This window comes from Hippocampus zosterae, chromosome 7, assembly GCF_025434085.1.
Source record: "Hippocampus zosterae strain Florida chromosome 7, ASM2543408v3, whole genome shotgun sequence".
In the NCBI taxonomy this organism is placed as follows: Eukaryota; Metazoa; Chordata; class Actinopteri; order Syngnathiformes; family Syngnathidae; genus Hippocampus; species Hippocampus zosterae.
The window spans coordinates 9,423,981-9,440,287 of NC_067457.1; the positions used below are offsets into that span (position 1 = coordinate 9,423,981).

The 16,307-nt window shown below is 47.4% G+C and overlaps 1 protein-coding gene across 1 annotated transcript; it reads left to right on the forward strand.

The window, feature by feature from the left end:
* The first annotated feature begins 5,593 nt into the window (after positions 1-5,593).
* On the forward strand, positions 5,594-6,818 carry LOC127604274 (PWWP domain-containing DNA repair factor 3A-like). Its single transcript, XM_052071321.1, has one exon. It carries the CDS (start codon positions 6,159-6,161, stop codon positions 6,708-6,710), a length of 552 nt encoding a protein of 183 aa, XP_051927281.1. The 5' UTR covers positions 5,594-6,158; the 3' UTR covers positions 6,711-6,818.
* Positions 6,819-16,307: the final 9,489 nt, after the last annotated feature.

A 16,307-nucleotide genomic window follows, 5' to 3' on the forward strand; every position in this document is an offset into this window, starting at 1 on the left:
TATGCTCTATTACCAGGAGAAATCATTGGAGGGAGACAAGGAGACACACCGATGGAGCCGAGTCCCTATTCCCCAACATCAAAGTCAATCTTTTTATTAGCTTTCCAAACAAGAGCAAATGGGTGTTGTCACAGAAAAGCAAGCTACCCCCCACCCCCCCAAAAAAACAGCATCCCTCATTGACCAATCAGCTGTTTAACAAAATTGGAGCACATTTCAAAAATATGCTCAACAGTGCCCATTCTTGCATTGATGCACGACACATTGTTAAAGAGGTATGTCCATCAAAATATTCCAAAACATAACATCTAACGATAAAAATCAATATTTCTCTTCTTAAATGAAACATGATCGAGGTCGTGTGTGCATGGGACATTATCAAATTTCACCTAATTGGCCCAAAAAGTATTTATTTATGACAAACAATGTTTTTTTTTCCATCGATCTATGTGTTTGTACTTTTGGAGACATTTTTGTTTGGTGGCGTGAAGTGAAATTTTACCAACCTCAAATGTATGCCTCGGCTCAATAAGGTTTGGAAATCAGTGAGAGGGATGGATGGATGGATAGATAGATAGATGCAGTCATCTGATTGGTTGCCCTCTATATCAATCAAATAACGGGATTGATGAGAGGCTTACGAGCTTAGCACCGTTGTTTGCGCATGAGCGGTGATGCAGTCATCTGATTGGTTGCCCTCTATGTCAATTAAGTAACGGGAACGATGATAGGCTGACGTAGTACGTTCTGTGTAGTTAGCGCCTTGTTTGAATGGCATCACCACTGCCGAGGCGTTTTCGACGCTTGTCACGTGAAAGTCCGGAAGCCGCATTGAACCAGCCAAAGAGCCGCATGCAGATTTTGTGGTTTTTGTGGTCCTTGAAACAAGTTGAATTTGTAGTAGCTTTCTCTATCTTAGGCATGTGCTGGAATTTTGAAGTAGAGATTAAATTCCTGATAATTTGGAATTTTCATAAATTTTATTAATCAATATGTGGTTGTTTTATTGCAGGCACGCAAGCCTCTCTTGTTTCAGAGAGGGAGCAGTCGGGTCCACATGACCTGAACTGCAAAGGGCTTTTTTGTTCACTGAAAAAATATGGAAATGTATATGCTGTATTTCCCGAAATAAAAGACAGATTGCTTGGGACAAGAATTTTTTTTTTTTTAAATTTTCATCTGTGACATAAACAACTCTGATCTCTCTTTGGCCACTTCCTTGAATGTCTCCTGGCCACTGGCCACAATGAGAGCCTGCAACAAGATGTTCTAACCAGATTTGAAGAAATCAGAGATTGGATTTATTTGCTGTGGTACAATTAGTCTTTCTACTGTAAAGGGTTACTGGATGTCACGTACAACAGTTACGTGTTCACTGTCATGGGGAGAGTCTATTCAGTTTGCTGGATTTGGAATGTCAAGTCAAGTCAAGTCCAACTTTATTGTCAAATTCATTCATGAAAGCAACAGCAACCTAAGCAAGTGCAGTGACATAAAGCCTTTAAAAAGTCACATTATTATTATTATTATCATTATTATTATTATGGGTTTATAGTCTGAATACTTAACACCCCCACCCCAAGCCTCTCCATTTGTAGCATCAACTGTCTAAATGCACATCTTGTTAGCCGCTCCAAGCCAGAAAGCTCACTTTTGTGCAACGAGGATGGAAGCTGGGAAGAAGGCCCACTCGCACCGCTGGCCCAATCTTAATGGTCATCATAGCAGACAGGTCTAATGCTAGTTGGAGGGAAAGGGGGGATAAATCAAAGCACCGATTGGCGCTGTGAGATACAATACAGGTACCCATGATACTGAGAATTGTCAAGTTCCATTTGTATTCATGTCTTTGGGGTTGGGGGTGCTCAGGTGGAGGCTATTTGGGAATTGTGAGCAAAGGGCAACAAATAAACAAACACTGCAATTCTGTGTGGCAAAATGAATACAAAAACTGCCCCTCCTCAATGCCAAATGCCAATGGGAAGGTGTTGTATTGTTATTATTATGATCATTATTTAGTCTCCGTCTCGGTGGTCGACTGGTTAGCGCGTCTGATTTGAAGACTCTGAATTGTCCCTAGGTGTGAGTGAGAGTGATGATGGTTGTTCGTCTATGTGTGCCCTGCGATTGGCGGACAACCGGTTCAGGGTGTCCCCCGCCTCCTGCCCGAAGATGACTGAGAGCGGTTCCAGCACCCCCCGTGACCCTTGAGGCTAAAGTGGATCGGAAAATAGATGGAAGGATTTATTAGTCTTGTGAAGAGTGCTTTTGTACAGCTGTGACTGTACAAAAAGTGTACTTAAAGTGCTATATGTAAAGTTGAGTTGAGTTAAAAATTGAATTGAGTGCAACTTTAATTGTCGTAAGCAACAAGAGCGACTCGTGAACAGCCAAAACATCTACATTAACCCTTTCATGCATCCTGTAACCTGATGTAATAACTGTATAATAACTGTAATAACCGCTGTCCCTGAAAGGGTTAAGCTCACAAGCTATAAAATTTCAACAAGATGTGATTTATAATGGGTATAATGTTTTTTTTTTTTCGTTGGGTAATGATATCTCAAATTGATCTAAATCAGTTAAGCCTTCTGCTCAAGGCTTACAATGTGTTACTTACATTTTCCAAGTAGGTTTTCCTCTTTCATACACTTCGGTGTATATACCCCTGACTCCTTCCATCTTGACGATTCATGAACCGGATATAACACGGCTCTTCAAGCAACTAAAGAGCAAGAGGGCATCAGAGCTGAATGGACTATCTCCCTCCTGAATGAAAGTCTGCGCTGATCAGTTTGCACCAGTCTTCACACAGATGTTCAACAGATCCTTGTGTCTGTGTGAAATCTCGGCTTGCTTCAAACACAGTTCAGTGGATGACACAGTCAACATGAGGCTGCACATTATCCGGGAACCCTGGGAACAATGGCGCAGGGATGTACGCAAAGATCCTGTTTGTGAACTTCAGACCTGCGTTCAACACCATCATCCCTGAACTACCTCCAGCTCGGTGTGTATCCTGTCATCTGCCAGCGGAGGACAGCTTCATGACAGGCAGGACATAATAGGTGAGGCAGGGGGTGGGCGGGGCGATATCCTCAACACACACCATCAGCACCAAAGCCCCCCAAGGATGTGTTGTCTCTCTGCTCCTCTTCTCTCTCCACGTAAACAGCTCCACCTCATCGCTCTCAGCTGTCAAACTCCTGAAATTGGCAGACAATTCCACAGTCATCGGCCTCATGAACGATGGGGACAAGCCTGCATCTTGACACAAAGTGGAGCGGCTCAGGCTTTGGTGTGGCCAACACAACTCAGGGCTGAACATGTTCAAGACTTGTAGAGATGATTGTGAACTTCAGGTGACATCCTTCAGTCGGGTGGCATCCTAAGCTCCCACTAACGCTGTGCAAATGCCCTGTGCCAATCGTTGAGACCTTAAAGGTCCTGGGAATTACTGTCTCTCAGGAACTGAAGTGGGAGACTAACATCAACTCTATCTTGAAAAAGACACAACAGAGGATGTACTTCTTGCAACTGTTGAGGAAGTATGGTCTGCCATAAGGCATGACAAAGAATTTGTCCTGAGCGTGTGTTAAAGACAGTTTTCCATTCATCTCCCTTTCTGATTTGAACCAGGTAATAAGCTTTTATCCCGTCTATCCATCCATCTATTGATTTACGAAAAAACGCTATTTTAAAGGTCGCCTCCCTGGTGAGGTGTTCTGGGCATGGCCTACTGGCAAGAGGCCCCGAGAATGACCCAGAACACGTTGACAAAGAATTACAGGCATAAACTTACAGTTCCTCTTTTCTGTCAAAAATAAATCTAAACAGACAAGATTGTACACACAGTGATACACATATGAACCTATTCACCGGTATTCCCGGGAAGGAAATCCATCTCAATATTCAAAGGTTTAGATATTTGAATGGCTTTTTAATTCTGGGGAAATGTGTCTCCGGATAGATATCATCGATGTAAGGCTTTTTCATCCACTTTTTCATAACAACTGCAGCATGAGTCAAAAGGGTTCATTTTACCTGAGACATGTCCTGCTCATTCAATGAAGAAAGCCTCCACATGGCTCAAGGTTATGCTCTATTACCAGGAGAAATCATTGGAGGGAGACAAGGAGACACATCGATGGAGCCGAGTCCCTATTCCCCAACATCTGTCATGTTCCGGTCCTTGGCCTGGCCAGCAGGTGGCAGACTGAGCAGACTTTCTGGCTGCACACCTGCTGCCAATCTTTCAATCAAGGAACTGTGTATTTAAGAACCAACAATCTGTCTGCTGGTTGTCGGGATATTGTTATGCCTTGATGCTTCCTTGCCCATAGACTGTTTTTTGCTATAGATCTTGTCGTGTTTCGCTCTTGAACTCTCGGTACCAATGGTTTTGTGAGTATTGGATTTTATTTTTTTTAATTGGCTTTCTCTTACGTGTGTTTTGGATACATTGTTTTTGTTTGTCTTCGCGATCCTTATTATCCTCCCTTGCCTTTTGTGCAACCGTTTTTTGTTGTTCGTTGTTTGTGCCCTCTGGTCCTTGTTTTGACCAGCGCTTTATGTTTCTACTTTGTCGGTGCGATTTTTGTACATTAAATATTTTTGCTTCGGAGACCTTGTCTGGCGTCTACACTTTTGGGTTCCAAAAACTTGATTCGGTTAGACCGAATCGTGACAGAATATCCCGACCAACATGGAACCCGTAGACCTCAACAAGGTTATGACCGTCTTGACCAGCCAAGGACAACTGGTGGGTCAGCAGGAACAAGCGCTCGCGGAACTCCGGGGCACGGTCTCCCTGCTGGCCCATCGACTCGAGATTTTGGGTTCACCGGTGGAGCGGGAACCCAATATCCCACACCCACCGCGTTGTGGTGACATCCCCAGCTTTGCGAACGTGAGCCAACGGGCTCTGTTTTGCTATGGCTCACTTGGGCACGTAATCGGTTCAACAAGTGACAGTTATCGCCCGACTTGTTTGAAGTTTTTCCCCATCGTTTAACAACAATGAGAGGTCAACCAAGGAAAATACAAAAAAAAGAAAGCGAATATGACATCAAGACAAAAACGGAACCCATGCCCTATTTCCCCCCAGGCTGCAGAAGAAGCGAGTCCTGTGTCAGGCAGTGATGTCTACACCGACTGTCAATCCACTTTATGTTCTTTACAATGCACCCCAAAAAGATGCACGAGAGGGACAAAAAAAAACACAAGAAGCATTCCACACCGACAGTCTGGCCACTGTGTGTTCCTTCGGAAGCACCCCCAAAAAATGCATGGGACGGCCAAGAAAAACCCCGGAAGCCTTCCGTACATCCACACCTTTGCATAGGTTGTCCACCGAACGACTGCCCAACATTTGTGACATTCGCTCTGAAGAAGAGGATGGGAAGGATAAGAAATCAGAGGTTGAGTCACCATGCGACACGCCAAGGTCTCAGAACAGGAAGAGGAGCATAGAGGCTGCCGAATCCAGACGACTTAGAAAAAAACTACCAGTGACGCAAACCACATCTTCTCCAGCAAAACGTCGCTGTTCTAAGAACCTGAAAAATAGGGTTATCACTCCATCATCTGAACCCTCACGACCAAGATTCGAACGAAAGGAAGATGAGTCTTTGCTGTCGTCAGATCTGTCAACTGAGTTAAGTGACCACAAGGAACAGATGCCTCTTCTTTCTTTCCCGGAGGATGAGGAGAGTGTTGATGAAGAGGAGCTGCCAAGTTTATTGATGCAGACAAGACCAACGTCTATCACAGAGGGAGTTTTTGTGTCGTGCAAATTTAGACGCTTTCCTACATGGCCAGCGTTGGTCAAGCAAGTAAATCGTAAGGCAAAAAAGGCCAGCATTATTTTCATTGATGATCAGATAAGTCGACAAAAACGGGGGGTCATTGTGGCTCTGAAATCCCTGAAGCCTTTTGACTGTGAATGAGCTAATGAGCTGGCGGCTGAAGCCAAAGAAGAATGGGCCACTAAGATGAAGTGGTCCCTGGAGCTGATAACCGACTATCGAATACGCATCGCTTGTGGCTCGTTTTGTGGTTCCTTCCTCGAGTACTTTAATCATGGCATTAGTAATCCAGTGAGGAACAAGTCCGAGCAGGACTCCTCTAAGTAAGTCACCATCGCTGGTGATTCGTTGATGGAGGAAGAGGGTCAGTGGGAGAATCCCAAAGAAGATTGTAAAGAGCAGCAGCAGCAGCAGGAGGTCAACAAGTGTGCCAAGCAGCTCTTGCCAGACCGGACCCTAGCTGCACATAACCGTGCCAACGAAAAGCTTGTGCACTTTGTAATCAAACAGCGCATGGTGGAAGGACGCCTGCTGGCTGTGATCCGAGGTCAGGTGCAATCGAGGTGGCTCCGCTACTTCCAGAGATCTGACAATAGATTTTTTGGAGTGGAGACTTACCTGGAAGATAACACGCAGTTAGACAAAATGTTCTGTTATCTCACCGAGCTCTACGAGACTGCTGTGCCCATACTGCCAGGCAAGCCTGCGGCTCAATACATGGAGCGCATCCCGTTTGTTTTGGATGTGCTCCTTCCCAAGGCTATCACATACACCATTGCTGGGATGGACAATATCTCTATAAAGAAGGCAGAAGAAAAATACCTGAAAGGACGTTGTTTAAGTAACAGGGAAATACAAGACTATGAGTTGATGATTGAGCGGCTCTGTATGAGAAAATCCTAGCAGCTAAACACAATGCTTTGTTTCAATTCCAACAGACGTCTGAGTGGATGTAATCAAATTGCCTTCTCAAGGCAGTCTTAAAATGGTCTGGCATCAGGAACGTCTCACTGCAAGTGTAAAATCTGTCACGTACCGCCGCCAGAAACCGGCAGATTGCGGATCGGCGTCGTCGCCCGGCACCAAGCTATCAGGTGGGGCAGAAGGTGTGGCGGTCTACGAGGGATCTGCGTCTGGCCGGCGCTTCGAGCAAGTTGGGGCCCCGCTTCACGGGACCGTTCATGGTGGAATCGATCGTCAGCCCCGTCTCAGTCAAGCTCCGGCTGCCGCCCTCCATGAAGGTCCACCCAGTCTTCCACGTCTCCTTTCTTAAACTGGTGGCCTCCAGTCCCTTGGCTCCGCCTCCCACCTCGCATCCTCCTCCGCGGATTGTCGACGGTGACCCGGTGTGCACGGTGAGGGAAATCCTGGACTCTCGGCGCAGGGGAAAGGGGTTGCAGTGCCTGGTCGACTGGGAGGGCTTAGGACCGGAGGATCGGCAGTGGGTCCCCCGCTCCTGGATCTTGGACCCTGCCCTTCTTCGTGCTTTCCACGTTGCTCACCCTTCGAAACCGGGTGGTCCGCCGGGACAGACTGAGCAGACTTTCTGGCTGCACACCTGCTGCCAATCTTTCAATCAAGGAACTGTGTATTTAAGAACCATCAATCTGTCTGCTGGTTGTCGGGATATTGTTATGCCTTGATGCTTCTTTGCCCATAGACTATTTCGCTCTTGAACTCTCGGTACCAATGGTTTTGTGAGTATTGGATTTTATTTTTTTGAATTGGCTTTCTCTTGCGTGTATTTTGGATACATTGTTTTTGTTTGCCTTCGCGATTCTTATTTTCCCCCTTGCTTTTTGTGCAAGCGCTTTTTGTTATTCGTTTTTGTGCCCTCTGGTCCTTGTTTTGACCAGCACTTTATGTTACGACTTTGTCGGTGCCAATTTTTGTATATTAAACCCTTTTGCTACGGAGACCTTGTTTGGTGTCTGCACTTCTGGGATCCCAACTTTATTTCGGCTTGTCCGAACGTGACAGAATACTCCAGCCAACATGGATCCCGCAGACCTCAACAAGATTATGACCGCCTTGACCAGCCAAGGACAACTGGTGGGTCAGCAGGAACAAGCGCTCGCGGAACTCTGGGGCACAGTCTCCCTGCTGGCCCATCGACTCGAAATTTTGGGTTCACCGGTGTAGCGGGAACCCGATATCCCACACGCACCGCGTTATGGTGGTGAACTTGGGCTCGGTGAACAATTTCTTCACCGATGCTCGTTGGTATTCGACCAACAACCCTACAGCTATGCCAAGGATAAAACCAAGGTGGCGTTCATAATGAGTCTATTGACTGGTCAGGCGGCGTCATGGGCATTGGAAGTGAGCAATGCTAAACACGGCCTTCGGTCTTCCTTTCCTGATTTTGTGCTCCTTCCCGAGGCTATCACATACACCATTGCTGGGATGGACAATATCTCTATAAAGAAGGCAGAAGAAAAATACCTGAAAGGACGTTGTTTAAGTAACAGGGAAATACAAGACTATGAGTTGATGATTGAGCGGCTCTGTATGAGAAAATCCTAGCAGCTAAACACAATGCTTTGTTTCAATTCCAACAGACGTCTGAGTGGATGTAATCAAATTGCCTTCTCAAGGCAGTCTTAAAATGGTCTGGCATCAGGAACGTCTCACTGCAAGTGTAAAATCTGTCACGTACCGCCGCCAGAAACCGGCAGATTGCGGATCGGCGTCGTCGTCCGGCACCAAGCTATCAGGTGGGGCAGAAGGTGTGGCGGTCTACGAGGGATCTGCGTCTGGCCGGCGCTTCGAGCAAGTTGGGGCCCCGCTTCACGGGACCGTTCATGGTGGAATCGATCGTCAGCCCCGTCTCAGTCAAGCTCCGGCTGCCGCCCTCCATGAAGGTCCACCCAGTCTTCCACGTCTCCTTTCTTAAACTGGTGGCCTCCAGTCCCTTGGCTCCGCCTCCCACCTCGCCTCCTCCTCCGCGGATTGTCGACGGTGACCCGGTGTGCACGGTGAGGGAAATCCTGGACTCTCGGCGCAGGGGAAAGGGGTTGCAGTGCCTGGTCGACTGGGAGGGCTAAGGACCGGAGGATCGGCAGTGGGTCCCCCGCTCCTGGATCTTGGACCCTGCCCTTCTTCGTGCTTTCCACGTTGCTCACCCTTCGAAACCGGGTGGTCCGCCGGGACAGACTGAGCAGACTTTCTGGCTGCACACCTGCTGCCAATCTTTCAATCAAGGAACTGTGTATTTAAGAACCATCAATCTGTCTGCTGGTTGTCGGGATATTGTTATGCCTTGATGCTTCTTTGCCCATAGACTATTTCGCTCTTGAACTCTCGGTACCAATGGTTTTGTGAGTATTGGATTTTATTTTTTTGAATTGGCTTTCTCTTGCGTGTATTTTGGATACATTGTTTTTGTTTGCCTTAGCGATTCTTATTTTCCCCCTTGCTTTTTGTGCAAGCGCTTTTTGTTATTCGTTTTTGTGCCCTCTGGTCCTTGTTTTGACCAGCACTTTATGTTACGACTTTGTCGGTGCCAATTTTTGTATATTAAACCCTTTTGCTACGGAGACCTTGTTTGGTGTCTGCACTTCTGGGATCCCAACTTTATTTCGGCTTGTCCGAACGTGACAGAATACTCCAGCCAACATGGATCCCGCAGACCTCAACAAGATTATGACCGCCTTGACCAGCCAAGGACAACTGGTGGGTCAGCAGGAACAAGCGCTCGCGGAACTCTGGGGCACAGTCTCCCTGCTGGCCCATCGACTCGAAATTTTGGGTTCACCAGTGTAGCGGGAACCCGATATCCCACACGCACCGCGTTATGGTGGTGAACTTGGGCCCGGTGAACAATTTCTTCACCAATGCTCGTTGGTATTCGACCAACAACCCTACAGCTATGCCAAGGATAAAACCAAGGTGGCGTTCATAATGAGTCTATTGACTGGTCAGGCGGCGTCATGGGCGTTGGAAGTGAGCAATGCTAAACACGGCCTTCGGTCTTCCTTTCCTGATTTTGTGGCAGAGTTTCGACGGGTCTTCCACCATCCAGTGATGGGAAGAGAGGCCGAAGGTCGGTTACTAGAGTATCGGCAAGGAAAGCAATCAGTGGCCGAATACTCTATTTCGTTTCGCATTTTGGCAGCCCGCAGCGGTTACGGGGACCACGCGCTGTGTGGTTTGTTTCGCCGCGGGTTAAGTGTTGCTTTAAAGGATGAACTGGCTACCCGCGATGATAGCACCAACCTGGAGGAGCTCATCAGTCTGGCCCTCGTCGTGAACAACCGCTTACGGGAGCGTGAGAGGGATCGCATGCACGAACAAGGAACTACCCGTTTTAAACCCCGATGGGCGGGTAGTCGGCCGGCTGAACAGGAGTCCAGGCGACCATCCGGACCCGAGCGTTATTCGTGTTCCAGCCCAGCCGACGCAGAGGAGGAGCCCCTGCAGCTGGTAGGAGGACGTGTGGGTCTCGAGGAGTCCAGGGCAGGACGTCCCAAGAGACTCGAGTTGGACGGTACTCTTTATGGTCTATCACTGGCTCTTCCGGTTCGGGCATTGGTGGATTCGGGGGTGGAGGGGTTCGAATAGCCGCCACCGCGGGAAGGCCTTCTCCCGCCAACCGGCTGAGCAATGTGGACAAGAAGTGGCTGGAGAGATGTCAGGTTTTTGCTGAGCTGGAAGCTGAAGGGAAGCCCGCGGCAGGAAACCAGGAGCGATGTCAGCCATTTTCTGGCGTGGGAAAATCTGAAGTGGTTTTTGCCCACAAGCTCAATGAGGTCTTCGTTGTTCGCTAAATGTGATGTATTATTATTATTATTATTATTATTATGACGCACACATTTTATTTCACGATCACCCTTTAAAAACGTCTAATGAACCGTGTTAAACATCGCGGAATATGTCCCAAAGTGCATCTAATAGTTTAGACTAAAGCTTTTGGTCCTATTATGGGTCGCTACGACGAGGTGAAAGTGTTGCTCAAAAGATGGGAACATAGATTTGTTAAGGAGCACAAGAGGAAGCCCGCAAGGAAGACGTTGATCAAGCTTCAGAGGATACCAGGAATCTATACAAAGAGTACTACAGTTTGAAACTGGCCAAAGAGAAAAGCAGCAGCAGCAGCAGCAGCAGCAGCAGCACAAGTAACGTTGCAACCAGACATAACAGTGAACAATCTGATTCTGCCCTTCAGAAGGCCTGCTGGGGTTCTCATCTTGAATCGCAGTGCATTTCCGGCGTCTTCGCCCTGGACAGAGATGCTCTGAAGGCCTCTGCACAATATTACGGCTTCAAGCTCAAGAGCAACCTGACAACGCTGACTCACAAGGAGAAACCCCTCTCGTTGAAAAAACCCGGACGTGTGCCTGTGAACTCCTTAAAAAAATATGCTCCAAGTGTTCAGAAAGATAACACTGTCACCACAACCCCTGATGCGGAATCCAGCCCCCCCGGGCGGGTGGAGCCGAACCCTGAAGAACCTGTCGAGCCATTTCGGCACATTCCAGAACCGGCCAAAGGTTCTGTGAGTCCTGGTAGGACGCAAGTGTCACCTATGTCCAGTGGAGATGTAGAAAAAGATTCAGAGACTTTACCTGGAGCACTTGGACCTGCAGATTTTGGAGGGCTTCCTCGTAACGACCCGCCGGAATCTATTTGTTTCGATAAAGTCCCGAGTATCTATCATGATTTACGACAAGTGTTCAGTAAGGACCGAGCTCAGTCTCTGGTACGATTGTGCCATCAACTTGCTCGCTAACACCACCCTTCCGAGTTCTCGCTTGTATCAAGTTTCACACAAGGAACAAGAAGCATTGAAGGAGTACATCGACAGCTCCCTCTCCGCTGGCCTTATTATACCATCTAGATCTCCTTTCCCTCCGATGGGATCTCCATCGGAGGGAGAAACATCACCAACCTCAGATTTGCTGATGACATAGATGGACTGGCAGGAACAGAAGATGAGTTACAGCGACTAGTAGAACACCTGGACGAAGCAGCTGCCTCATATGGCATGGAAATATCTGCCGAAAAAACAAAGCTGATGACCAACAACAATCAAGGCATCAATCTTGATATCCAAGGCAGTGGGAAAAAACTAGAAACTGTGCAGTCATTCAAATACTTAGGCTCTATTATCTCAGACGAGGGCTCGAGGCCAGAGATGTTGGCAAGAATTGCTCAAACATCAACAGCAATAGCAAAACTCCAAACCATCTGGAAAGATAAGAACATAGCTCTGCGCTCAAAGATCCACCTTCTACGCTCCCTTGTCATGTCAGTCTTCCTATATGCATGTGAAACCTGGACATTAACAGTAGATCTCCAAAGAAAGATCCTTGCAATGGAGATGAGATGCTACAGGAAGATATTAAACATCCCTTACACCAATCATGTAACAAACGAGGAAGTTCAAAATAGGATGCAACAAGCTATCGGGCACCATGACAACCTACTCACCATCGTAAAAAGACGGAAGTTACGATGGTACGGCCATGTTACGAGATCATCAGGCCTTGCAAAGACGGTGCTACAAGGAACTGTACAAGGATCTCGCAAACGAGGAAGGCAGAAAAAGAGGTGGGAGGACAACATCAGAGAGTGGACCAACCTGGATTTCGCAAAGTCCCAGAGAGAGGCAGAAAACAGAGACGGTTGGAAAGAAACGGTGAAAGGGTCTTCACGGGCGCCCCAACGACCACAACCGAGGTCAAGGGATAGGTAACGAGGTGACGAGATCTCCTTTGGGGGCCGGGTTCTTTTTTATAGAAAAGAAAGACAAGTCACTACGTCCTTGTGTAGACTCTCGGGGGCTTAACAAAATCACCATAAAGAATAAATATCCAATTCCGCTATTAGATTCTGCGTTTGCCCCTCTCAAATCTGCAACCATCTTCACTAAACTGGATCTACGTAGCGCCTACCATTTAGTCCGCATACGGGAGGGGGATGAATGGAAAACTGCATTCAAGACCCCACTGGGACATTTTGAGTATCGAGTCATGCCTTTTGGGTTGACCAACGCCCCCGCCGTTTTTCAGAGCCTTATTAATGACGTGTTGAGAGATTTATTGAATGTATTTTGCTTTGTGTACCTGGACGACATAATGATTTTTTCTCGTACGCCCCAAGAGCATCAACGCCACATCAGGCTCGTCTTGCAGCGACTCTTGGAGAATCGACTCTTCGTTAAAGCAGAGAAATGCGAGTTTCATGTGGAGTCAGTTTCGTTTCTTGGTTTTGTCATAGAGAAGGGTCAGCTGAGAGCGGAATCCGCCAAGACTAAGGCGGTGGTAGAGTGGCCTACACCCACCACTAGGAAACAGCTACAACGTATCTTGGGTTTCGCCAATTTCTACCGACGATTCATCAGGAACGATAGTCAGAGAGCCCTTCCGTTAACCTGGGTGGAATATGCCCATAACACTCTCGTCTCGTCAGCCACAGGTCGGTCTCCTTTCATGTCTGCCTATGGCTATCAGCCGCCGCTTTTTCCGTCACAAGAAGGGCAGGTGGAGGTCCCGTCAGTGCAGCGTCATCTGAGACGGGCTCATCGCATGTGGAAAGAGACCAGGGCCGCGTTGTCTCGCACCGCCTCCAGGAACCGGATGATCGCAGATCGTCGTCGTCGCCCGGCGCCAGCCTATCAGGTGGGCCAGGAGGTGTGGCTGTCGACGAGGGATCCTCGTCTGGCCGGCACTTCGACCAAGTTGGGGCCCCGCTTCACGGGACCGTTCGTGGTGGACGCGATCGTCAGCCCCGTCTCCATCAAGCTCCGGTTGCCGCCCACCATGAAGGTCCACCCAGTCTTCCACGTCTCCCTGCTTAAGCCGGTGGCCACCAGTCCCTTGGCTCCGCCTCCCACCTCGCCTCCTCCACGGATTATCGATGGTGACCCGGTGTACACGGTGCGGGAAATGTTGGACTCTCGCCGCAGGGGTAAGGGGTTCCAGTACCTGGTCGACTGGGAGGGCTACGGCCCGGAGGATCGGCAATGGGTCCCCCGCTCCTGGATCTTGGACCCTTGTCTGCGCTTTCCACGCTGCGCACCCATCAAAGCCGGGTGGTCCGCCAGGAGGCGTCCGTTGAGCCTTGAAAACTTGATGTCATGCACTTGCACCATCAATTCCCAGCGCATTTCACTTGATAGGCCAAGGCCTTCTTCGTCCTTCATTCCAGCAGAGAATTGCTGACGAGCAAAGGTCTTTAAAGCCAAACTGATTTATTCCCGGACTAATGGAATGGCAGGTGTTTGAAGTACACTTATGATAACCAAATGATAAGAGCAAAACTAATTATAGATGTAAGGGAGAAATTGGCACACCGAGTTGAGTCTGTGTGGAAAGTAGACTTCCCATCGAAACCTCCACAGCATTTGTGTTGGATTTATTATTTTTTAGTAATCATACATTCGCGTATTATTCGATCGTCAATTTATGCTCGCAAAGAATGCTTCTGCCTGTCGTGATAGTTTGATTTTGCTTGCAAAGAAGAACGCTTATGCTTGCAATCATTAGTTGGCTTTGCCTGCAATGAAGAATGCTTATGCTTTCAATAAAGATATATCCTTTATTATTTACTCACATCTATAATCATTATGTATTCTTCATTATATGATCACTTTTGCTTGCTGTACTGTGTGACAGGTTTGGGTCGCAACCACCTTTCCGAGGACGTGGTTGGGAAGAGATAACTGTTAAGACTAAACAGTGAGCAAGGGTGAACAGTGAATGGAGACATCAACACCAGCTGCAACGTGATGTTTATGTGACATTTGCACACATGTACGTAAATTGCACTCACATACACACACATAGTCAAACAAGTTCAGTGTGTGTTCAACAGCCCCCACCCTTTAGGTTGGACACACCTATGTAGTAGCTTTCCCAACAAATGAGGAGGTGAAGGGGGAGATCGTTAGGGTTACGTGCCGAGAACTGAAACCGAATGCTTCTCCTCATTCCCTCCTGGTACCAGAATCGAGTCTCCTGTCTCCTCCTTTTGGTTATTCCTGAGTGTCAAATTGGACCAACCTGACAATTTGTGTCCCACTTGACATCCTTGCACGTTGCTCCTGCACCACAACAATCCACCCCCAAATTGGAAAGTTTGAAATGGCAGCAATAAACAGGAGGAGGAAAACAAAAAAGAATGGGAAAACAAAAATTGAAAGAGTTGCTATCCGGCCAAGTGGCACCGGTGCTGCTGCACAGATGAAGGTGCCAAAGCCTGTCAAACACAAGGCACCCGCCCAATCCAGTGGCTGAGGGTAGACCTGACTGCCACTCATCCAAACCTACAGAGGAGAGACACAAAAAGGACCAACAATCACCACTGTGTACTGTAGAGGTGTACGCATTCCTAAAAATGTCCAATGCGCCACAAACTGGCTTTGAAGTGACGTGAACAGCACAAATAAATGGTCGTTTGTCAACTTTTTCAATTATAGGGGTGTATTTGGCTGAGGATACGCGCTAGCATTTTTAATAATTTTTCGACGAAGAGGCATTAATTCACCAAACCATATACGATTAAACGATATGTTCTTCCCTATGTTACTTCTATTGCACCATATAGATCACTTTAAACATAGTTGTAAATGGAAAACGGAACAAACTGAAGACAAACACACACACACTGATGTGTCGGCCCGGAGCCAGACCCCCACGCCTTCTCCCAGGGACCAGGGGCGCACCGAGGCGTTCCCGGGCGTCAGCTGAAGGATCCAGTGGGCCGACACCAAAGAGGCGAGAATCAAAAGGTTTCTTAATCAATCCGCAGCTAAGAGGACACACCAGAAGTTTCAAAGTGCTTGAAGCCGAGATCGTTCGAAGTCCAAAAATAAACCAGAGTCCAGAGGCCAAGGTGCAGGCTGGTCACAAACGAGTTTATTCAATCAAACCCGGAGAGGTACAGATGTGCACATCGGAAGAGCTCTCAAAAACTCCCCGGAACATACACAGGTTTTATAGCGATATGAGGGCAACCCCTCTAGCGATATGAGGGGCAACCCCTCTCTTTCCATTGGTTAGTTTCCAAGATCGTTTGTTAACTTAATGGTGTCATATTGCGTTGTGTATTCTGATTGGCTGTGGCTTTTCTTGTTATGTAGATTTTAATGGTATCTATAATTATTCCATAACTTACTTTGTAGATTATAATGGTAATACAGTTGTTCTGTTTATTAAAATATAATAGGAGCCCCTACTGGGCCTTTTTATGATTGCTTATGGTTTTTACCATGTCTGTGTGGCTGCCTAGTATTGATCCTTCCTGAGTAGACAATGACCGTTTTTTTTTGTTTGCTGATCTCAGCAATGGCTTGTCGGGGTGATCTACCTGTTTTCGCCATGTTTTGCTTATCTTGTGCAGATGGTGCCTGTAGATTTCCTCAGATGACGGACAACTTGTTTTTCTTTAAGGACGGGTACTATGCTTTGCTACGTTCTGTTTTTTTCTTAACAATGACCTTTTAGGGGCAACCATCCTGTTTTGCTCTTGACAACCATACTTATTTTCCACTTGCTT

Coding starts and splice junctions, on each gene's coding strand:
- LOC127604274 (XM_052071321.1), top strand. CDS start 6,159: ATGGAGGAAGAGGGTCAGTGGGAGAATCCCAAAGAAGATTGTAAAGAG.